Below are 24,748 nucleotides of genomic sequence, written 5' to 3'. Positions count from 1 at the left end.
GGATGTTTCAAGCTCATGCAGCTCTCCACAATTTCCATAGTTTGTGCTGGTGTTCAGGATACACATAAATTAAATGAGCTTGTCCTAAATTTCATTGTCCCTCTTCTTATTTTTTCAGTGTATTTGGAGCTTTCAGTGAGGGGTGAGTATGAAAGTAGTAATACCTTGTAACTGAATACCATAGAGTCAAAGAGTGTGTGTGCAACTTAAGTAGGAACCTCTGAGGTAGTGTTAAATGAGCTAGCTGAGGTACTGATAGGAATAAGGAATTTTCCTTAGATTTGCTAAACCTTCTTTAATGGTGCCTGGCAGCCACACTATTCACATGCCTTCGCTGACCCTTACCTCTGTAATTCATTCATTCTCAGGCAGAATGACCTTAACTTTTATTAAACCTTCCATCATCATTTGATCAAATGTGTTTTGACAGTCTGCTTCAGGTTTGGGCAGGAGAGAGATTTAACTTCCTAGGCATAGATTACAGCGTGTTTGACGTTCACTGCTGAGGTTCAGAAGCAAAGCATCCAGGTCACGAGAGCAAAATCTCTTTCTTTTGACTAACTGAGTACTCACTGCGTGTTTGTTCAGCCTGTCTTCCTCTTGCTAAAACCTTTAAAAAGGAATGTCTGTGGAGCATCAAATGTTTTTGTTTCCGGTTTCTCCTACATGTTCCTTCTAAGGCATGTGTGGCAGCACAGACGGCACCTGTTCAGGTAGATACAACCGCAAGGCATGGGCTGGCTGCAGAGAGGGGAGTCTTGGCACAGTCCTTCAGTCCAGCTCCTTAGCTGTGTTAATGACTAACTGGGACATAACCTTAAGCAAGTCTCGGTGTGTCTTGCTTTGTGTATCTCGTTTACACTGCTAGTAGGATAGGGATAATAATAGTGCCAGCCTGACATTTCCAAAGCACTTGGACAGCTAATGTTGTGAATGGGTTTCGTATCAATGTTGTAACAGATCTGTTTAGATGTTTGTTAGACAGAAAGCATCAGTTTTCCTTTTACATATGAAGCACATGGCCAGATCTTGCTAGAGATACTTGAAGTCTTAAGGAAAACTAGGCTATAAGATATTTTACTATGGAGAGACTGGGCTTCAGTAAAAACCTGTTCTTTGTAATGGACTCTAGAAGCAACATAATTGGCCCATTAGTAAGTGAATTTACTCCTCCTTTCTGTTTCGTTGGCTACTGCAGAAAGGTATAGTCCATCTGGAAAACAAACTCATCAAACTCAGCATTTATCAGGTTTGGGTATTTAATTTGCCTTCCACCTTTAATTCTGCTAAGTAAATGATTTCTGGAATGATCAGCAACTAATAAAAAAGCAAATTTTACCTTGTGCAGTGAGTTATCCAATACAGGCAACTATCATGTCAGCTGTATTTCAGTAGCAATGAACACACAAATCTAAGGGCAGAAGGGAATCACAGGTTCACTTTCCGGTGAAACAAAGCAAGCTAAACCCATCAAACTATTTTTTACTTACTGTGTAATTTGGAGACAAAACGCAGAATTGCATTTTCAGCCCTATATTTAATTTTAAAAAGCAACAATGGAGGTCCAGACTTAGAAGACTGCCTGCCCCAACATGGTATTTCTGTCCCCTCAGTTCTTTTGTATAGCTCATACGTATAGTACAATGCATGAGCCAAGATGAAAACCTATTTTTTATTGAAATCATTATCACTGTCATAATGATGGTTTTTGAATGTAAAAGGAGTCATCTTTGCAAAGCACATACACAAGAAGTATACAAGTAATTTCACTGGAATAATTGTAATCTAGAATATGATAATGCTTTATGTGTCTGACAGTGATGAATTAAATAATGTAACAGCATACATAATGTTGAGTTCTTAGGGGACAATAAAAAATCTTTAGGTATTATGAGAGTCTTTTCCCTGGGATTTTCCTAAAGCCCCCATTTTGGCTTCATTTTTTTGCAGATTTTCATGCAGTCATGGTCTTTGACACAGTTTTTGAAAACATCCTACAGACAAGAGCTTAGGTGTTTCTATTCAACTACACTGAATTTTAAGTTGTTGGGGTTTTTTTAAGGTATTGTTTCCAGTTTAGGCTCCTGTTGTGTTTAAAAATAAAATAGAGAAGATATGCCTCTACTCTCTCATAAATGGAAACCCAGATAACTCCAGGTGGCCCATTTGAAACACAGCAAGCTAACAACAGCCCATGTAAGAGCACAGTTAGGCCTGCTATACCTATAAAAATCAAATAATATAATTTATGTTTAATACAGGTTACTGAAATGAATTTATTGCATCTAAATTTCATTGTTTAACATAAATTATCTGTACCCTGACTTAGAATAACAACATTGTTCTCTTAAGTGCAAAATGTTATACTTGTTCATTCATTACATGAGAAGCAGTCTGCATTTCAGATAAGAAACTAAAACAACAAATGTAATCATTATCCAACTGCAATTTAAATTAACATTATTCATTCTGGCTCCTCTGTATATCCATGACCTTTACAAGCCTCTATTTATCACACATAACAAAAAACTTACACAGCTAATTTTGCTGGAGTCAACACTGATGTATTACTGATCATTTCCCATTTTAAATGATTGTGCTACCTCCTTAATTAAAAAGAGATCTGAGGTACACGGGTGCTGCGGGCATTTCGGGCGAGCGGGAGTCAGATACGAATACTCACAGAGTTCAAGATCTGATCCGTTTATTGTACAAACCAGGTAAACTTTTATAAGGCATTCTATAAACGTGCGATAATGTGATTGGCTATCTTACAAGCGTATAATAATATGATTGGTTAACAATTGTTTACTGGGAAGATTTCTGTTTCTGCTTGTTCTGGCACGTAGGCTCCTTTCTGCGGTCTCCTAGTTCCTCTTATTGCGTCCTGTCGGCCTTGGTTTTGTGCAAACATCTGCAATTTGCTCCTTTTTCTTCATCCCACTGTTCTGGTCGTAACCTCGTCTTATCTCTTCAGTATTTTTCCACTTGCTTCAGAGTTCAGTATAATCATTCAATACAGCAAGAGCCCCAACACACGGGAGAGATCTTATTTTTATCATGTAGAACCATTTCTGATGGTCATTAGAGAACAAAATACATTCTTTGTTCTAAGACTCAATCGCATGTAGTTAGCACATCTGGATTAAGGAGTTAAAGTTGCTTCATGTGAACAGATCAGATCAGCAGAACACACTTCAGTGATTCATTGAGAGCTAGATCGGCATTCCACCCTCACACTACGTTTACGAGTAAGGAGATGTTTCTTCTCATGGACAGTCCTATGAATACTTCTGTGATGGGACAAGGGCAATATAAAACCTCACTGGATAATGCAGTATACCGGGACACATGGTTCATTGTGCCTAAACCTTATGCAGTGACTTCATTCATCACCCTGTACGTGTCCCTGTGTCCCATCTCTATCATCGGTGTTCTGCTGCCACACAACTCCCTCCTCCTTCATCATGAAGGAATTGCTGTAGCCCCCTATTAGCTTTTCCTATGGCTGAAGCTGAATGTAACATGACCATGCTCACCATGCTGTATGTTTGTGGTCCTTCAGCCCCCCACAGTCAGTTCTGTGGTTTCCAAGAATCAGTAATTAGGAACCTATGCACTTATGTCACTCTGTGACAAGCAGCCTGTGAACCCTTAGCAGCCCTGCATCTTAGCACTGACAGAATTGTGTACAGATTTTTAACAAGCAAATATGCAAGACATTTTGCTAGTTCCCCACGTGCCAACAGTGTAATCCACAAGTCAGTGTCTAGCTCTGAGATGGAGACTGCCAGAGGACAGCAGTTCCATTTTGTGTTAAAATCTTGATTTCGTTTCCATTAGAATGAAGTTTGCAGGAAGATTTTGTAGAAATAGAGACCAGAAGTTGAGTACACTCAACTAGATTACACTGGATGCGATGGACATGGTCACGCTGTGTTGCCCAGAGATACATGATTTGGCTTGAACCAAGCAGCCTCAGCGGGAGTCCTTGGGGAAAGCCTACACCACGATAGAGGACCAGCCTCTGAATCAGAGATCTAATGCTAGTTCCCGTATTCGGCACCTTAACGATTGAACTGAGTCTGAAAAAAATATCATCCCTGCCGCCCAGGTGCCTGTTACAAGATGATGGGCTTCCAGTAGCCATTACTCTTCAGACCCCTTTTCTGAGTGTGGAGCACTGTCCCTTTTCAGGAGGAGACACCTGTACCAGGCAGCTTGTGGGCTGTTCCAGCCTGCCATTCACTACATGGCACGTGTGCCTGTGGGCAGTCAGGGCTGAAATGGATAAACCCATTCCCCTTTCCAGCCTGGTGGTGGAAGTGCCCCAAACAGTTGCTTTCTTGAGTTCCTGCAAGCAGAAGTGCCTACATGCTTTTGCTCTCTTTGGTGAAATTCTCTCCTGTTTTCATAAAAGCTTCCTGTTCTGTGAAGAAATAAGCATTGCTGTCTTCTGCTTTTTTACAGTTGCAGCCAAAGTAGAAGACTCTCGCCCAATGCAGAGACCCCCAAGGAGGCCACGGAAGCCCAAGACATTAAATAATCCAGAAGACTCCACGTACTACACTCTAATACATGTGAGTTTAGCAAGCTTTTGTGGGCTAAAACTGCCAGATGATTCCCCACCTGAACTTTCTAATTGGCCAATTCCCTATATTCCTTTCTAATGCAGCATAAAAGTGGCGTCCTGCTGAAAGGAGGCAGGCCACAAACTGCACATTTCAAACTAGGCTTGAAATTGAAGTTCAAAGTTAACCTGATTGGGGACCTAGGTCAGACTAATTTTTACTTCTGTACCTAAACATGCATACATTAATTTGCACTTTCAATACCCAAAATAAGTGCCCAGTCTCCATAGTTTCTTTGTAAGTCATGCAAGAGAAACAGGTTCATTCGGAGAGCTATTTTGAGTGTCTAAATTAGTGCTTGATCTTGCAGAGAAAGCAAATACTAAAATAGGCTGTATTAGTATGCGCACTGTGACTTCCTTTACAAATGTGTCAGATTGTGATTATGAAGGAATTGGCAAATACCAACAGCTCAGGAGACTAATGGATTTGAGTGTCTCTATATATAGCCTTTGGTCCAAGTTCAGATACCAAGTGCTGCTTTCCACCCTTGACTTCAGTGCACTTAGATATAGAAAAAAAACCCCACAACAAAAACACAAGAAAGCAAGCAGAAAGAGAGAAAATGTAAAAGCAGCTCAGAAAGCAGTTCCAACAAAAAAAGCAATTAAACTCATTTGCTCGAGGTGCCTGTATCTTAGTGACCTATTTTAACAGCCGGTGAGAGCCCAGCTAATAAACTAACCGTAGCAATTGCTTCTCCTTTCAACAGAAGGTGTCACCAGGGCCTTTAGGGAGAGTTGTGTCTGGCATACCAAAAAAGACAAATATGGCTGTGTTTTATGATGGGGGCTTTGAAATAATACAGCTTTGGAACAGTGATATTCTGAAAAGAAATTATATTCTAAAAAATAAATTCATATATAAGAATAAGATTTGTTTTGTGAAAGCGAGATTGGTGAGATAAAGGATTGAAATGAAAGGCATGACACTGAATTCTGTATTAGGAAATTACTGAGAAGGGTAATTCTGAAGTAAATGCATATTTAGAAAGCCAAAACTATACAACCAGGAACATAGTATTTTCTGAAAGTATTTTTTCCATATCAGAAAACAGTCATCACACCAGTGCAAACAAAAACTGCAGTAATGCTGGGGAATTTTTAGACACATTTTTAACAGCAGTTTTTCAAGGTATTAATCAATATTACCTTCAATTAGTTGTATTTTTCAAGAAGCTGTGAAAAAGAAAAGCCTGTCTTGCTGACATTAATTTCACTGGTAAGTGAAGGGTTCAGAATAAATATCTATACACTGAAGCTTAGAAGGAAGACCTACTAGTTCTTAAATTCTTAGACCTTGGGTAAGGCCTTGAGCTCTAACTTGAGATACTTGAAGCTAGTCAGCTTTCCCAGCTGTCATGGGTTTTCCACCCTATTAAAAATCTCTGTGACCTGCAGGTATTCGCAGATGATTATCAAGCCCAGATCACCTGAAAGCGAAGGCAAACAATAAGTGCATTTTGTGAAAAATTTTCTCTATCTTCTGCAAAATCAGATATTTCTCTCGCATCCTGTTACAGATATTAATTGGACACCTTCTATTCTCACTCATCTCTTTGCATATCATATGAGCTGAAGGGGTACACACGTATAAATGAAGCCTGACAATAGCTCATTGTTCATGCAAGGCACTGAAAGTTTATTTTGGGGTATATTTCTTTCAATCAGCCTATCTTTTTGAAAGACTTGCCAGTCACTAATTCTAGTAAGTTTTCACTCATTTGCCAGAAACACAATTAAGACCAAAATTAGGAGCATCTGCACTTAAAATACTGCTTTTGCAGTATGATGCATTAGGTGCCGCAACACAGCATTGTTTTGGCTGTAGGGACAGAAATCTATTATAGATAAGAAATTATTCACATTCCCTGTGAATCTTCTTTCCTCTGCATTTCTAGATGTCTTGTATCCTAAAGGTGCTTTTGCCACTGAGTATATACTGCTTTTTAAATGGGGCATTTGTCCCTTTTATTCTACTAAAACCTGCAACAAGACTGCATGGACTTTAATGAGAACAGGATTATGCCTGCTCCCACTGCGTTGCCTGTATTCATGGAAATTCTCATGGCATCACAGTAAATTTGCCTCAGTGGGATACTGTTGTTAACGTCATTAAAACAGCTATAGATATTTGAAAGTTTTTTGTTCTGATAGCAATTACTTTAGGTTTTTTTCACATTATGGTAACTGAAATGTGAGAGTAACAATGCTAATCCCATTCTCAGTTTCAAAGATTCTGAAAAGAGATTTTTCTGGGGCAGTTGCTCAGCAAACTAGATTCTCTGTGTTTTCTTTTAATGAAAACTGTATGGCACTCTCCTATCTAACATATTGATGAATTGTACCTTTCCATAAGTTTTTCTTTCAGTATTTTTTAATTGCTTTGTATTTTCTTAGAAATCTATACAAGACGAAAAACGGAAACCAAGAAAAGAAAGGTAATTTTTTTCATTATCTCACTATTGTTGTTTTAGTACTCTGGAAATAGTTCTTAGCTGTGCTTCAACCAGGAGAACAAAGCAATAAAAAAAGGCATGGTAATTTGGTGATTCACAGGAAGGACATCATATGCAAAGTTAAAATATGCAATTTTCAGCAACAAAAATCCATCATAGAATTCAGTCATTCGGCTTTACTACAGCATGGCCCTTTACCATGGCAACACAAGCATAATAATAAGTTAAGATAAGGTCCACATCAAAGATAGTTCTGACACAGAAAATAATTGAAGGTGCTTAAAATTCCAGTCAAAGCAAATGAGCAGCCAGTTCCTTTTTGTTAGCAAAAATACAAAGACTGTTAAAATTCTCTCCTAAAAATACATGGCTGTTTGGAAATAGATCATAAAAATTAAAACAATAATTATTAAGAACTGGTAAAGAAGAGTAGCCCTTGAAATTTCAAACAAAAATATTTTCTTCACAGTGTAACTAACGTATTTTGATGAAACCCTGCAGAAATAAAGCAAGCAATAGATAGATTCAGCCCTTCTGTATCTTAATAGATCCTTATGTATGCTATAGACCTGGTTCACAGCTCCTGACAGACATCATAGCTTTATTGTATTTGTGTTTCTATACTTAAACTTTTTTGCTGCTCCTCAGTGACATTGCTATGGTACCACAGCTTGAGTGTCAAGGTAGGCTGTTCATAGATGCAAGATGAATGGGCCTTTAGCACTATCCTCGGCTGAGGTTGCAGAATACAAACTCTGTATCTAAAATATGTATCTTAAAGGAAGTTACATGACATTATGTGCACGTAATATGTGTTCACAGCATCTAGCTTCATTCAACCACAGTTTAAATTGCACTTGATTATGCCACTGCTTAAAGGATTCACTTAATGTCCATGTCCCCCATGTCTGGTCCGTTACAGCTCTTTTTCCGATGTCATTTGGATCCTGAAAAAAATTCCTACCTATTTCCTGTTGTTGCCTCCTGTTTAGTAATTTAAAATAAAAATAAAAATAAAAATCTAGCTTTTTCTTTCATTTGGTCTCAGTTATCTTATCTTAAATCTAGTTAACCAGTTCCATCTTCTTTCATGTGCTGACTCAGTATTAGTAGAACATAGCAATTGAAATCAATGAGTTATTTCTGGGTTCTACCAATATGAGAATTGAATTCTGAACTTTTTCCAGGTTGCTTTTAGGATATTATTTTTTTCCCTAGCCATTCTAAACTGGATGTTTGGATTGTTTTTTCCTGTACATATGATACTCGGATACATATGATAGCATTCATCTAACAAAATAAGAGACATCTGCATTATTGACACCAATATCTGAACTAGTTGCTTTAGACAGTCTTGTACTCAGAGAAAAAAAATAGTCATCTTTAGAGAAATGATTCAAATTTTCCTCAAAGAGATATCTAAAATAGGTCAGATGAATACCATAAAAATGCCTGTCCATTGAGTATAATGGCAAACTCAAACAATTTCAGTCATATATGTCTGCTTTATGAACATAGGAAAATATTTAGCATTTCAAAATTCTCAATATCTACATTGTACAGCAGTCACATTTCAGAGACTGACTTCTTGTGCTTACATATATATATCTCTCTCTCCTTAGATCCTCAACACATAAACACAATTAATAATATTTGGTTGCCTTATTTTTGAGTGTTTAATATAATATTGGAAAGTTAAACTGTTAACTTAGTGTACTTATTTATTTACAGTCTGAGCAAAGTACTAGATTTAGATATCTACTACCAAGAAATTTCATCTACTGATTCCACCTCAAAGGACAGCAGTTCTACCACAAGAAGGAAGAGGTACCCAGCTGAGCGCAGGACTTCAATTTTAAGAGCCACTGAGCGGTAATTCATACAAAATAATAATAAGAAAAAATAAATGTTGCAATATCCTTGTTGAGATACTCAAAAGATTCATAAAAAGAGAGATACACTTTCAAATTACATATAAAACTTTTTTATTGTTATTCATGGAATCTTGCCAAATTAACTTGTAAAATGTATAGCTGAAAATTTCCCATTTCTTTATGCAGCCGGGACAAATGCTAGTACGATTGGTGTTCAGCCTACCTGCTAGTTTTTGGCTTCCCAAGTGCCAGATGAGATAGGCAGACATAGATCTCTGATCTAAAATCAAATTAAACTAAAGCAGAAGGTGAAAATTGTATTTCTGATCAGTTAGGTTTAAAACAGGGTGGATGTGCCCCAAAAACGAAATTTCTGCCTGCGTTCTGCAGGTAAGACACCAGCTTGACTGCCTCCTTTTCCTGCTGTCCTGTAGGAGCATATGTGTTTATATAGCCCATGGTGGACTACACCAAGGTGGACAGCCAGGAGGAAAACCCCAGAGGGAGGGTTTGCCTCACCTTCTCTCTTCCCACATAGACTTCACAGAGGGTGACGTCTGCTGGGCTGTGGAAATTCATATTCGCACTCTTGCCAGTGAACCCGCACACATTGCATGTTCAAACACATATTAATATATCTTGATATATTTGTATCCTCATGTGTCTTCATATATGTGAGAAAAGCCTGGAAAATATCTAGGTCAAAGGCTTAAGGGAACCACTAAGCCTAGGATGATCACTGAATTTTAAAATGTTTCCATAGTAATAGAGAAAATGTTTGTAGAATATTTTGTGCCCGTTGTGTATGTTATTTTTGACATTTTTTCAGGTAGGATCTAAATTATTTTTAGGAAGGCATTGTGAAGGCATGGAATTAAAAATACTCATATTAGGGAATTACCATATAATTTACATCCCTTAGAAGATGTTGCATTTCTAGGGTGGTTAATTACACCAAATCTGTCACCCTGAGGTGTGGGTTTAGGTGAATGAGAATTTTGCCACTGAGCTTACTAAGAGGAGTGTCTTACTTTTTACTGTGTGCTGCTCTCATTGCATCCTAACTAGCAACAGTGAAAAAAATATGCATAACTTTTAAACTTACACTGTTGCCTCTGAGGGCAGATGAATGCAATTGATAAACATTTCTGCACTTCAGAATCACCGGAATGGGGTCACCTGGATCTGAAGACTATACAGTCAGTTCAATCTGCAGAAGTGAAGCACAGAGTATTTTTTATTTGGCAGTTTACCTTCAACACTGGCGTAGGACCAGTGGCAGGGTACACCTTTAGCGCAGAACACTACAAATTGTTGTAATTATTTCAGAGTAATATACTTTTTAAATAACTGAGGTTTATTTTTGATCTTGCTCCATGGTAACACCTGGTGCCAGTTCACCATTCCAGCCCGTCAGAGGTGGCTTCCAAAATGCACCTTGCTGTTGGGGCCTGCAGCAGGTCTGCAGATGAGTTAGTTGACTTTAAAGATTTGAGTCATGTACCTTTAAGATAGCCACAAAAAAAAGCACGTAAACAGGATGTGAGAAGCCAGAACTTAAAACCGCAGCATAGGGGCACATACAGCAACAGCAAATAGCAAGCAAGAAGAAAGAAAGCCTTTCAGCGTCTGACACATGTACTATCTAAGATATATAAGCAATATGTAAAAGTAATAAACACCATTTTGTTTGAACCCAGCCATGGGGATATAGTGTTTTTTGCATCCCTCTAGACTTGCATCATCACACCTTGCCATCTGAAAAAAAAAAAAAAAAAACAACAGAAAAAACCCTAACAACAAAACCAATGCGATGGACACTCACAGCGAGCTCTGCAGGAGGGTTAAACACTGAGTAAACAAATTTATGCCAACTGAAAGTCTGGTTCAATAACCATCAGGCAAACACTACTGCAAAGCACCCCCATGTTCTCAACGGTTTTATTTCCTTTTATTATGACCCCTTCGTAGAAGAACATGTTGTTCTTCTGTGTTCATCTGCTTTTAGTGTATAATGTATTTGTTCCGCGGTGCCTGCTTTATGCAGCACAGGAAGAGGCCTAGCAAAGTCAGTTGCTTATTTTTCTTTCTCCTTTTATTTTTTCCTCCGAGGGTGAAGGTTAAGCAGTCGGTTAGGAGTGTTTGCCAAGGTAAATGTTTTTACTTTAATTTCTAAAACACCTCTGCGCTTAATCCCTAGGTCGAGGGTTGCAGAAAGCCCCCTAGAAGAGAGTAAAACCGAAGATAATCCCTATGACTACAGACGACTGCTGCGGAAGACCTCACAGCGCCGGCGCCTTATCCAGCAGTTCTAGCTGCTGCTGCTGTTCCAGCTGCCATTTGGCTTTTATTAGCATAATCTTTTTTATCATTTTATACCATGTGCTTCCTTTTTTAAAAAGAAAATCTCCAATGTTTCAAGTTTACAATGTGTGTGTTCATGTGAATGTGAATTATTGTGGTTTACAGCCCAACACTGTTGCAAAGGGACACTGTCAGTCTACCATACCATATCCTTTTAAAAAAACTAATATGAAAATCAGCTTTCTTTCGGATACCACTCCTACATCATAAAATTATTAGACATTAAGCAGCTTAAATTTAGTTTACTTTCCTCTGCATATGTCTTTCTTTTTTGCATTTCATCAGTCTCATCCAATTAAAATAGATCGTTTAGTTTATAGTTCCCTGGTTAAGCTTTCAAATTCCCATATGCACCTTCAGAAAACCTTAGTTATTGTTTCTAATAAACTGTTCTACAGGAAAAAAAAAAATTATAAGAACACCATAGGGGAATTTCTGCTTATTTTAGGTTTGCAATGCCTAAATTTTGGGATGAACTGTTTGTGGCAAGTGTCCCTCTAATGAAATCAAACATAAATGATTAATTGGCTAGTATACTATGGCAGTTTATTTCATTATTGACTTTACTGTAAAGCTAGTAGCCAGTTTTAAAGGTCAACATGGTGTGTATAATCTTTATTTTGGAGATGTCCATTTATGGGAAGTATATCCAGCCCTCTGCTCTGCCTCTGAGGTCTGTGACTAAGTGATGAACTTTTAAATCGTGTTTGCTTTGTTCTCCTTTGCATTAGATTTTTAGGAATCTTAATCTCTGGGGTGCCAAGAAAGGAATAGAAATGCGCTCTCTGGTTGATTGCTGCCTAAATGTAATGATCATTCTTAATCAGTTCCACTAGAAATTAAGTGGAAATAAAAGCAATATCCATCGTGTTCAAATTCCTCCCCCCCCCCCCCCCCCCAATTCCTTATTCAAAAGACCTTGTTTCACAGAAACCACACAGATAATTGCTGTGTTTCCTTTCTGGATTCATAATTGCATATTCCCAGCTGCAAAGCAAGAGAAGGCAAATTTCATGATGCCAGTATAAAGGCCTGATCCTGCTCCCTTGCTTAGCTCTCCCGAACGCCACAATTGGCAGCAGCAGCCAGCCACAGGGGTAGGGGTTTTATCTGTTCCCCACACAGGCTTTGGCCCTTTCCCCAGGGACAGGTAACCATTGTTTCTTCTTCTGCAACTAGTTAGAAGGCTGTGTACCAGATTAAAATTTGCTGCAATGTAAAATTTGCAATCGTTTAAATTTCAAAATCCGTTTTAAAGTTGCTTTCTCCTGTATTATTAAAACAGTAAAGTAAATAAAGACGCACAAAGCAGTGACACCGTTGCCTGTGTCTGAGTTACAGCCGGACCTGACGGAAGGCTGCGGACTGGGGCAGGAGCGAGCGAGGCAGGGGAGAGCTGACAGCCCCACCGAGCCGTGGCGAGTCCTTAAAGCTGGTGTGATGCGGGAGCTGGCACAGAGCCGTGATTTCACCCGAAAGGATGCTTGGGCTGGTTTGCTGTTGCTGTCCCATCAGAGCAGTGTTTTAAAACAGCCAGATACTTCCGTGAGATTTCACGGGAGGGACACACAGTCGCGGTAACGCTGTGGGCGCCTGCCGGGCCGGGAGGGAGATGCCCTGGGCTGCACACGGGCGGGGAGCCCGGGTCCTGGCTGCGAGGCGCGGCGGGGGCTGCGGACCCGTGCTCGCGGCAGGGCCGCATCCTGCCCCCGCACCGTCCTGCCTGCATCCCACCCTGGCTCAGGCTTGAAATCCCTCCTGTGCGGGAGGAGAGGCAGCCACGGCGAGGAAGGGCTCCGTGCTCCCGCGGAGAGCTGGCTGGGGGGAAGGGGGAGGTTTGGTTGCCTTCAGGAGCGACGTCGGGGAGAGAAAAGGAGCGCTGTTTTCCTCCTTTCCAGTCTCGCCCGCCGGACCTGCTGCTTCCCTGGGGCTGCTGCGGGTGGGGGGCGGCTCCGCCGGGCTCCGCATCCCTGCGGCGCTACGGAGGGGCGCCGAGAGCGGGACCGGGGACCCCAGCAGCGATGCCGGGGCGGGTCAGGCGCCGGAGCCAGGGACCGGACCCCTCCCGTCACCCCTGCGGGAGCGCAGCCGGGACCACTGCCCAACTCGGGGGCGGGAGGGGGCAGCGGGAGCCGCCCCCGCACCGGCCCCTCCACAAGCGCCTTCGCCGCTGCCGTCCTGCCCGACGGGGCCCCCGCCGGTCACTGCGGCCGGGGCGGGCCGGGGAGGCGGTGGGGGCTCGGCAGGGCTGTCCCTTCCCCGCCCGGGGACCGCTGCTCGCCGCCTGGGGCAGCGGCTGTCCCGGCCTCGGCGCCGCCGACCGGGAGTCCCCTGTTCGCAGCCGCAGGTGTGCCCGATGCAGGGGGCGAGGGGCGGGGGTGGGATGGGGTGTGATTTCTCGGCGCTTTGCCGCTCACGGGATTAGGGACGCTTCCCCGTAGCCCCAGGGACCGCTGTCCCACCTCTCCCCTCGGGGCACCGGGCTAGACCGCCACGGCCGCCAGCACCGAGGCCCGCAAAGCCAACCTCCCCACCCGCTCGGCGCTCGGCGGCTTCGGGGGGGTCGAACCCCACTCCCACCTCGCCGGGCAGCGGCCGCAGCGGCCGCGGGGCCGCCTGTGGGGTGGGGGCGGCACAAGGCACCTCACTCGTCTCCACCCCCCGAGGCAGCGGCAGCCCCACCGCCGGCTGCCCCGATCGCTCGGCTTTGCCCCGAGCATCCCCCGCCCCGCCCCTTCGGAGCAGGGTGCGGGGGACCCGTCACGGCCCGCCTCGGCGGGGCACCACCCCGCCCCCGCGGCGCCGCCCGCCCCGTCGCAGGCAGGGGGCAGCGGCAGCGCGCCCCGGGGGCGCCCACGGGAGACGCTCCCACCCACGCGTGCCCGGGGCGCCCCCGCCCCTTCGCCTGCCGCCGCCTGGCGCAGACGCGCGCACTTACACACCCGCACACTCACACTCACGCACACTCGCTCAGGCCGCCTGGGCTTGCAGCTCGCCGCTCCTCGCCCGCCCCGCCGGTTCGCCTCCGCCATGGCAAGCCCCGGCTCCGGCTTCTGGCCCTTCGGGGCCGAAGAGGGCTCCGCGGCCGCCGAGAGCCCCGGCACAGGTAGGGGGGGCGCCGAGCAGCCGGGCGGGACCGGCCCGACGGAGCCGCGGAGCCGCCGCGCCAGCGCTGCCCGGTCGCCGGAGACCCCTTTGCGGCAGCTCGACCGGCGGGACGGAGCGGCGGGGACCGGCGGGGGCTCCAGCCCGGCGCAGCGCGGCTGGGCTGGGCAGGGGGTTCCTGGGGAGCAGTGCTGGGTGTCGGACGGGGCGCCCCCAGCCCGCGCCTGTCCCCACGCACCCCCCGCTCCATTTTCTCTTGCAGCCAGAGCCTGGTGTCAGGTCGCTCAGAAGTTCACGGGAGGGATCGGCAACAAACTCTGCGGTAAGGGCGGGGAGGCCCGGCAGCCCGCGGCGGGGAAGGCTGCGCGCCCGCAGAGCGCTGGCGGGCGGCCGCGGGCCCTGCCCCGGGGCGAGTGGGCGGGGGGCCGGGGGGTGATGCCGCGGTGCTGAGGCCGTGTGTCCGTGTCGCTGTCAAGCCCTGCTCTACGGAGACGCCGAGAAGCCCGTGGAAACCGGCGCCAGGGCAGCCCCGGGGGCAGCGGAGCCGCGGCCGGCCTGTACCTGCGACAAAAAGCCCTGCGGCTGCCAGAAAGCGGAGGTGAATTACGCCTTTCTGCACTCAACAGGTAACGGCGCTCCCGGGCCACGCCGCGACTCTAAAACGAACCAAAACCAGCCGCTCGGTCGGGAAACGGCCCCCCCGGCGGTGCGCGGCGGCCGGTGGGCCCGACGGTGCGCGGCGGCTGCTCCGCGGAGCTCCGCGCCCCCGCCTCGGCCCGCTCCTGCCGCCCGCGGGTGCCGGGCACCTCCTAGACCCGGAAAATAAGCCAGCCCGGAACCACAACAAACAAAAAGACCCCAAACCCAAGGCAGTAAAATGCCGGCGTGCTGGAGCCTGCCGGCCGCTCTGCCTAAGGAGCACTGGCAGCCGCGACCTTCTCGTTGAAGTACCTGCGATGTAATTAAGGTTTGAGGGGAGGAGGGGGAAGGAGCGCTCTCCAACAGATTTGTTATAATTCGAGGTCTTTTTGCACTTCATCTTCTCTGACCTTGGGGGTGGCGTCTCCGCTGCTCCGTAGGTCCCCGCTCCCGCAGAACGGCGCGGGCCAGTCACGCTGCCCGCCCGGCCCGGCCCGGCCCGGTCCGGCGCTGCTGCTGCCGGTGCCGCTGCTGCGCTGCCACAGCTCGGGGGGTTCCACCGCGGGCCCGAGCCACCACACTTAAACAACAGATGGCAGGGTGTGCCCTGAGCCACAGTGCAGCATCGCCTCGGAAAAAGGCATTAAATTATCAACAAGTTACCTGCATTGGAGACTCACCGTGAAGCTATTTTATCCCAAGGCAAACGGCAGTTTTTAGAGCGCTTCTTGGAGCGTTTGTTTCCCATCTTTTATTTTTCCTGAGAATCGTTTTCCCTTTTTTCTTGTTTCCCCGCTCACTCTCATTGTCTTAAAAATTGGTCCGAAATATTGCAGTGGAAAAATGTGCTGGGTTAGATAGGGTATTAAAACCTAACTATTATCTCTCAGAATATTCCTTAAAATACAGTCTTGCCAATTTGCTTATTAAATGAAAACAAAGTCTGTTTGTATGGAATACAGTGAAAAGCTTTCCTAAACGTAAATGGGAGAAGCCGTTGTTCAAAATCTGTGTCTGGTTGTAAAACGAAGTTAGCTTTTCATTTCTCCGTTCCCAGATCTTCTGCCGGCATGCAATGGAGAAATAACAACGATGTCTTTCCTGCAAGACGTTGTGGACATTTTACTTCAGTACGTGGTGAAAAGTTTTGATAGATCAACGAAAGTTATTGATTTCCATTACCCAAATGAGCTGCTCCAGGAATATAACTGGGAACTGGCAGACCAGCCACAGACCCTGGAAGAAATTTTATTGAACTGCAGAACAACTCTGAAGTATGCAATTAAAACAGGTAACGGCCATGCTCATTTTCTACCCTATAGGATCTCATCCATTGATTAAAGGTGTCATTTTATTTTATCTTGAAACGTTAGAGATTGAAGCAGCGACTCTTATTTTGTCAGTTCCAAGCAATTTCTAGCAGAGACAGAAATCGTTTTCCCGAATGATAAAATCCTCCAGCAGCCCCGTCTCGTAGCTGTCCGTGCAGCGTCGCACACCCTTTCCGATGTCAAATTAATGATTGTGTGCCACGGAGTTGCCGAGTGTGCCACTGAGCAGCCTTGTCACCGCCTTTGCGACTTTCCTCCTTTGCTGTTCGTCCATTTCACGGGTTCTGGCCCGGGGGTTGCGCCCCCCCGGCCCGGGGATGCGGCGGGCGCGGGGCTCGGAGGCAGCCGGGGCAGGGGGGGGCTGCCCCTTTAGGGGGGCAGCGGGGACCGACCCATTTAACAGCCAAAACCGCAATAAACATCCTGTAAATGGGAGCTCTCCGCGGCCATTTGCCGTGTCTCTCCCTTTAACCTGCAGGACATAAAAATGCTAGAATTTGGCAGAACTGTGCGCTGGGATAGTGAGGGTTTTTTTTCGACTTTAGGCTCAAGCAATAAAAACAAGCCCCGAATTGTTTTAGTGGCCTTTTGTTGTTGTTGTTTTCCACTGGGGAGGGCAGGGATGGGTTCACTGCTGCCTGCCCGGGACCACCGTCAGCCCTGCCCCGGTGCGGGCTGCCTGGCGCGGGGCTCGGCCAGGCGTGGGGCACCCCCGGCCCCGCACCCGGGGCCACCTGAAGTAAACTGCGGCGCAGCGGGCAAAACCCACAGTAGCTACAATTACGGCTTTGAGAAATCATGTGAAGTGCGGGGAGCTCTTGGTGGGAATTTGAGTTACCGAGAAATTGCTTAAAAATAAATGTGGAGCAATTACTGAGGGAGACAAAGGCTGATTTGTGAATAGAGGCTGAGGGGAAACAAAACCCAGGTTTTGTCGCCTTTGGGGAACAGGACAAACTGATCCCGGTAAAGATTGTGGGGGATCTGTGTAATCATCCTCGTTTAGAGGAGGAAATGTCCAGCTGGATGTTTTTAATGCATGAGTCGGGTACTGTCAAAACGTCTGAAAAATATGGGAACAAATAGATAAATGATGTCCACGGAAACAAAGTCGATCAGTCCAGTGATCCATGTGATGCATCTGGGTAGGGCATAGGAAACATATTTGCACAGAATGCTGTGAAACACAGCATCTGTGAATTTGGGAAATCAAAGAATATTGTTTCTTAAGCGATTTTCGTTAATCTTTTTTTGTTATAGCCAGTTTCACATAATGGACCTGTTCCATTTTGTGCATCCAAAAAAGACCTTTTAAAACGGCGTTTCCATTTCTCTTCCTCCCTGTAAATATGTGAGGCTTTCCCTGCTTTGCATTTTTTAATTTGCTTTAATGGAAATAATGTTTTCAAGGTCCAGGGACTGGTGCTGGGGGTGTTGTGTGAGATGCGGTGGTGTGGCAGGGTTTGGCCAGGGAGTGCAGAGCCATCTCCGCTCCTCAGCGTCCTGGGGCGGCTGCCACGGCCTGGGGGGGGCTTACAGAACGTGCGGGATTTGTACCCGGAGCCCTTCAGCATGTGCTTCGGCGTGAATTACCCTCAGAGGAAGGACAAAGGGGTGAGGTTTCTGGCAGCGGGGGTCTGCCTCTGCTCCCACTGCAGGAGCCCTTTGGAGCGGCCCCTCCTGGGCTAGTGGGGGCGCCCGGCCTGCGTTTGGCTGCAGGGCCAGGAGGGCTGATTGGAAAATAAATTGTATTGCTTAGATTAGCCTCGTAGCTGGATCCCCGAGTCCCAGCAGTGATCTCGTGTTGGGATTCAAGGAGCCAGATGGCTGATTTTTCCACTGTGGGGCAGCTGTGGGATGCTCCCAGGTGTGGCCTGTGTGCCACGGTGCGCTGGGATGCCCAGGGGAGCCACGTGCGGCTTTCTGCCCCCTTACCAGCTACCAGCATCCACCCCCAGCAACAACTCTGAGAGACTGTGAAAGGCAGCGTCTGCAAATGCGGGGAAAGATGGATGTGAAATCTGGTTCCTGTGCAGTGCTTGCCAGGGGAATTGAAATGCGAGCGTTCCGAAATGGCTCGGGAGCCCCAGGAAGGGAGCGAGGAGCTGGCGCTGGTCCAGCCTTGCTCCCTGGCAGGCCCTGGTCCGGTAGCAGGACCATGCATGTGGTGGGGCCACGAGCAAGGCCGATCCCGGAGCTGCCAGCTGTGCCTTTATCTGTGCTGCCTGGCTTTGCCCGGCCCTTCCCGTCACGTCCCTGTTGAGGCTGCATGTTCGTGCTAGGGGATGTCTGTGCTGGGCAAGTGCAGGTGGGAGCATGTCTGAGAGGAGGGTGCATGGGGCAAAGGCATGTTCTTGGCAGGGAGAGCCCAGCCCTGGCTGTCGCAGTGCCTCAGCCCCAGTTCTTACCCATCATCTCCCAGTTTAGTCTAGGATTTGTGTAAATCCGTCGTGTATTACCAAACCAACCGGTAAGCAGTAATCTCCTATTTTCACATCTCTCCCCCTTCCTGCATCCTGTCGCTCTCTTTGCCAGTCACCTCTTCGTTTGGTAACAACCACCAGAAAGGATGTGCGTTTCAGGCAGATGGCACTGGGGTGGTGATTTTTGAGTCTCTCTCACAAACTCTTCTCACCTGGCTGGTGCAGCCTATATTCTAAGCAAAGCCACAAGTTCCTGGGGCTGTCTAGCGGAGGGAAGAGAGCTCGCTTACGTATTGGGGTGACAATGGCACATGGACGGACAAACCCTTGCAGCTGAGGTTGGGGTCAGATTGGGGCAGCACATTCTTTGCTGCTGTGTGTTAAAGGGAAGGGCGCCGCGTTACAGGTGTAGGTACTGGGGGCTCTTCCAGCACCCACGCCAGCAGCAGCAGCTCGTGCTGTCCCTGTCCTAACGCCTCTGCAGGAGCACAGCACCGCTCCCCCCACGCGCGCTCCAGGGTATGGCTGCCCCCACGCCAGCATGCAGCCGCCCTGTCCCCACGCCAGTTCCAAAGCAGGAGGTGTGCCGAGAGGTCTCCTTGAAGAAACAAGCAGTGACAACAGGGCTGTCGCCTGGGGGTGGGTACGGGGCTGATGGAGAGCCACTGAGACACTGCAGCTGCAAATATGAATTCTGCTATTCCCCAGCTTTTCAGTGGGGATTTATTTCCAAAGCAGGAGCTTTTCTGGCCTTTTCGAGCCTTCCTATGGCACAGGTTTACCAAAAGCTTTCAGCTCCTGATTTTCTGTTTCTGGTGGAATTTGGGAACCCACGTGGAACCTGGCTGTGATATTGAACCCAGGCTGTAAATACCGAAATCTCTCTCCAAATCCCATCGGCAAGGGAGCTGCAAGCAGAGCCCAGGGGGGTGGGATTGCTGTGGCTTTGGTGGCAGTGGTGGGTTGCCCCGGGACCACCTAGCACCTCACTCGGGAGCATGCAGGGCAGGGGATGGGTCCTGTTTGTCCTGGTGGATCTGGGCAGCATCCCTCGGTGCCTGACAGGCTTTGGCTCTCTGTCCTGGGCAGCGTGGACCGGGGGAAGGTGGCAGTCCCTGTCTCCACTGGAGAGGGCTCAGTGCAAGATGCAGTTGGGCTGGATGGCAGCAGTGTGGGGCTTGTCTCAAGTTAAGGGCTCAGGGAGCTGGATTTTGCATGTATGCCCAACCCCCCCACACACCCACACACCCCCACCCCTCGGCCCTTGTCCCCTGCTCTGATCTGCCTGCACAGCCTGATATCTGTCTTTGTGTGCTGCAAGGTGGAAGCTGGGGAGCAATTCCCCATGCTGTTCTGCCAGCCATGTGTCCGTGCCTGATAAGAGACCACCAGGGACCGAAGATCAGTTTTCTCTTGGTGCTGTGTCTGCATTTCCTCAAGCGTCTTGCTCATTCTTTTGTTTTCCATGATGGCAATAATAGTATGTCGTCTGTGGGTCAGGACAGGTGTTTTCCAAGCAGAGGCTGCCTTCCTTTGAGTCAGACGGCATTTTAAGTAATTGTGAAGCATCCGTAATTTGTATGGGTAATTATGCCACTTAACAGGGGCTTGCAGGGAACAACTCGTAAAAATGGAGTTTTAATGGTTCCTGGCTTTAATGGCTCTGGGCAGTTTTTAAGAAAAATCTCTAGCAGGATTTTAGAAAAAAAATCAGGAGCCAATTAGATTAACCAGGTGAATGGACTACCAGCTCTTTGAGTATATTCTTGTGCATCATTCTGCTGGGGCAGCGGTGCTGGTTTTCTTTAAAATGAGGTTTCTTTAAAATCATAATTGCAAACAGCCAGGCTATTTGTAATTGCACTCTGACAGGGAAGAAATGACAAGGACCGCCACCTTCCCTGCCATCTTCATACAATCATCAGCCATTGAGTTATGTGCAAAGCAGTCACCAAAATGTTCCATTTTCTCATTTCGCCCTGTCTATTATAATCATTAGCCATTCATCACTGATGTTATATGTACTGGCAAGCTCTTCAGATGGTGTCTCGTGCGTGGCTTTCAAACCTAGCCAGGCAAAACCACATCCAGTGACAACATGTGACACGCTAACGGGAGCAAACAGCTATTTTTGTGAGGCAGCGATGTGCAAATTTTCAAGGCATATTGAGAGGATAATAGGGAATGTTGGAATTCATTACTCTGCGTTCAGTGTCTAATTACTCTGATTTTACTGAGTTTGGAATGAGGAAGAAAAGAAATCCTGCCTTTTCCAGGAAGTGTATTTATTGCTGTTTGCTTTGTTTCATACCTTGAAAGCACTTCCTTCTCTATAGAAATCCAGAGGTAAATACACTGTTCAGCACTGAATAGTTTCATTCAGAGTCATCAGCCTTTTGGTAATGTTTTCCATTTTATGCAGGGCACCCTAGATATTTTAATCAACTTTCAACTGGATTGGACATGGTTGGATTGGCAGCAGACTGGCTGACATCAGCAGCAAATACTAATATGTAAGTAGCAGATTTTTTTCCATAGTAATATTTAATCTAATTTTACAGTTATACTCTAAAATATTAGCTGCTGTAGCTGAATGAAAGAAAGAATACATTTAATGTTAAGGTTGCTGGAAAAAAACTATCTGCTTTTTAAATGGTTGCTGCAGCTATTTACGTAAAGACTTTCAACATTGCCCTGTAGGCTGTCTTCCATAAAATTTCAACAGACTAACATGATACTGGTTTTGCTACTCACCCACCCTCAAAAAAAAAACAACAGAAAAAATATTTTAGCATTTTACATGCATAAATATGTAAAATTAAAGGTGTGCTAAGTGAACAGTTGCATTCATGTAGAGGGGTTTTGTACTTCCCATACTCAGAGCAGTTAGAGCCATTGCTTTCTGTAAGAAGGGGGTGCAGAATTTAAAGTGTGAGAGTTTTTTCACTTTGGGACTAGGAGGCATTTTGTGCACTTCCTTAGCTTCATGCACTGTCTTGTCATCGTGAACAGGATTGCTGGCATGTATGCTTCTAGACATGCACACAGGTTTTTGCAAGATGAAGGTCTGGCTCTGTCCAGCAGCTCTTGATTATAGGGCAAAGCCTTGAGCCTGGAAGAGGTGGGCAAGATTTGTTTCACTGAAATGGGTGGGAATAGAGTCTCAAGCACTCTCAGCATTTCTCCTTCTAGACATTTGATGTCAGGTCAGAAGGAGGATTATCCAGGTATTGTAAAACAGAACTCTTCCCAGTGCAAGATAGAGTATATTGTGGCTATAATGTAATGTAATATTGGAAAAAGATGTTAGTGTTATAGATGAAAGCATTAAATATGGACATTACTACGTTTCAGGTTCACCTATGAAATTGCTCCAGTGTTTGTACTTTTGGAATATGTCACACTAAGGAAAATGAGAGAGATGGTTGGCTGGCCAGGGGGCTGTGGCGATGGGATATTTTCACCTGGTACATGACATTTCAAGCTTTCTTTATTTTTCAGACTATGCTGTATGACATCCCCTGTAGTTAAAGAGTAAACATAATTAAATATGCATGTTCTAGAGGACACTTGCTAATAACCACCAGTGGCCTCTTTGAGATGAAGTATTGCATGTTTATGAATTTCAGGGATGTGATTATGAGGGTCTGTTTGAGCAAATTGCACTGCATTATGAGCAGCTGTAATGGCACATGGGAAACATAATCGGAAGAGACAGTTGCCTTGCAGTTTTCCTTTGCCCCCACTTTTTATGGATTACATGAAATAGAAAGACTGTTGTATTAATAATGGAGGGAAGACACACAGCAATGCACTGCAGGGGAAATTGGAGCAAAGAGGGAAAGACGTAGCATCCCTTTAAGTAATTTTACTGGAGTCTGCAAGATCCTGCCAACATTAAGTTTGTGGTTAGCTTTCCATGTGTGAGCTGGCCTGTTGGGCTCAGTGGGGTGCTTGGGTGGCTAGTTAATCTGAGCACCTAAAGGCTCAGAAACCTGGTTTCTTCAGGGAAAATCAATAAGGCAAAAAATTATGATTTTTTGATTATTATGGAGAAATCATTGACTCTGACAAACACTATGTTATTAAGACTTTTTTTTTTTTTTTTGTCATTCCACTTAGTCTTTTGATTTATACTCTTTGTCACCTCTCGTCTTACTCTGGAATTCCATTGCTAAAAATTTTGGCCTATCTATCTCACCAAATTGCAAAAAAGTGGATTGACATTGGGCATAGCATCTTGGCTTGTCAAAAGAGAACAGACTGATAGCTGGTGGGGAAGGAGCCCTTCTGGGAAGAAGGTCCATTGAGTTGATGGAGCAGAAAAGAGTGTTTGGACTGTTGAGCAAAGGAAGGGCCTCACTGATACAGCCTAGGATGTTCAGCTCTCTGAGGGCACAAAGGGTAAAGTTCATGCTGCGCAGAAGATCAGCCCAGGTTCATCTTCAGCTTCTTGTATCTGAATGCACACATGGGAAGTGGTACAGGAGTTTTGTCCTGGGCCTTTCCACAAAGGTGGAGAAAAAGGAGGATTTACATTACCTTTTTGAGTCCTTATTTAAAAAGCATTGAAAGCAAAATCTGTGACAGCTTTACTGTAGTACTTAGAGGTCCTGAGCCCTAGAGGCTTCCATCTCACAGGGCAGCATCTAAACGTGTATCAGAAGCCCAAGACCTTAGCCAAGGTTTTTGGAAACTGGGCAGTGATTGGTAACTGTTCAGTCCCTGGCCTGGTTCAGTACAGCTGGTCTTCAGTTCCTCACCTTGCAGGCTTGAGCTGCAGTAGCCCCACCAGGCTGGTCAGAGACCTAACTGGGGAGAGGAGAGCGATAGCAATGCTGCTCAGCCAGACCTGGTGGGCAGGGGCTGGGCACAGGCAGCAGGCAAGGGTGAAAGGCTCAGTGCATGTGCTACATCTGCCCAAGTCAGGCAAACTGCTTGAGACAGTGTGAGTCAGGAAAGATGTGTGCTTCAGGAGCTGCTGTCCCTCCCAGGTCTGTGAGAGGTCCCTGCCTGACCTGAGGGGCCAGGGTGTTGCTAGTGTGTCAGATGCGGGAGCTCACTTCATCGAGCTGAAACCTGCACGGGGGTGGGCTCTTTGGCAGGCGTGTACCTGTGCTGGCCGTTTGCATTGCTGCCCCATCTCATCCTTTCTTTCTCTGCCATTTCTGGTTTGTGCAAAGTGCATCTTCCTAATTCATTCTCTTAAGGCAGCAAAACCCAGTGTACACGTTCTGCTTTTTTAGGCAATACTCAAAATCATCTCTATGCTGTCTTCATGTTGTCATGTCTTCTACTGTCAAAAAGGCTTCAGCTGAAGACCTTATGGTTGCAAAGGAAAGATTCTAGCTACTGCCTTCTCTGGAATGAAATACACAGTATCAGTACGTGCAAAGCATAAAGGCCTGATTAGGTTCTCTAAATTCTGTAGGTGTGTTTTGTTGCCTGCCTGCAGTTAACTGGGTGTAAACACAGCTGCAAAGTTAAAAGGCAGAATGCGGGCTTATTAGTAAGGTTAAGGTTAAATGGCTAGGTAATAAATACTAATAGGAAAGCCTGGTATTAAAGAAGCTTCATGTTTCAGTCTTGATTCTTTTGATACTGAGCCAATGACTTTGGACAAGATAGGCCAAATTTCTTCAACTTGGTCACTTTAGTTCAGTCACCTAAATCATCAACAGCAGCTGTTACATGACATCTGCATTTCTTTAGGGACAGGTACCCCAGCATTGACTCTTAGTCTCTCCATTTCTTGCTTTGTTGTTTGTGAAAAGAGGTGTAGAAATACGTTCATACCTCTCAAGGTAGATGAAAGGGGAAGAAAAAGCCCAGTTTGTGCTCACCCCCATGCTAGCATTGCCATCCCACTCTGGCATTTTCCCTTGGATGTACAGGAGAGACAGCGACAACAGGGAAAGCCGAG

General features: G+C 46.0%; 2 protein-coding genes across 10 annotated transcripts in view; both read left to right on the top strand.

Annotated features, from left to right (window-relative positions):
• Window positions 1-13,673, top strand: part of MYO3A (myosin IIIA) — a 127,873-nt gene extending 114,200 nt beyond the window's left edge. For 8 of the 9 annotated variants that reach the window (XM_037385718.1, XM_037385719.1, XM_037385724.1 and 5 more), the window contains 4 exons: window positions 4,471-4,580; window positions 7,031-7,071; window positions 8,821-8,961; window positions 11,164-12,642. In XM_037385718.1, the coding sequence (XP_037241615.1) occupies window positions 4,471-4,580; window positions 7,031-7,071; window positions 8,821-8,961; window positions 11,164-11,278 (407 nt within the window). In that variant the 3' untranslated portion in view covers window positions 11,279-12,642. Of the gene's footprint in view, window positions 1-4,470; window positions 4,581-7,030; window positions 7,072-8,820; window positions 8,962-11,163; window positions 12,643-12,668 lie in introns of those variants that run through there. The other variant, XM_037385723.1, reaches the window with a different exon arrangement.
• A 296-nt stretch (window positions 13,674-13,969) lies between these two features.
• The window catches only part of GAD2 (glutamate decarboxylase 2), a 41,623-nt gene continuing 30,844 nt past the window's right edge, over window positions 13,970-24,748 (top strand). The window contains exons 1-6 of the mRNA XM_037385728.1: window positions 13,970-14,433; window positions 14,695-14,754; window positions 14,909-15,058; window positions 16,129-16,362; window positions 21,248-21,338; window positions 22,180-22,292. Coding sequence (XP_037241625.1) covers window positions 14,358-14,433; window positions 14,695-14,754; window positions 14,909-15,058; window positions 16,129-16,362; window positions 21,248-21,338; window positions 22,180-22,292 — 724 coding nt within the window. The 5' untranslated portion in view covers window positions 13,970-14,357. The remainder of the gene's footprint in view (window positions 14,434-14,694; window positions 14,755-14,908; window positions 15,059-16,128; window positions 16,363-21,247; window positions 21,339-22,179; window positions 22,293-24,748) is intronic.

The sequence above is a fragment of the Falco rusticolus genome, chromosome 4 (genome assembly GCF_015220075.1).
Source record: "Falco rusticolus isolate bFalRus1 chromosome 4, bFalRus1.pri, whole genome shotgun sequence".
NCBI classification, from domain to species: Eukaryota; Metazoa; Chordata; class Aves; order Falconiformes; family Falconidae; genus Falco; species Falco rusticolus.
The sequence above is the reverse complement of the archived record's forward strand: the minus strand, read 5'-3'. Positions and strand labels throughout refer to the sequence as shown.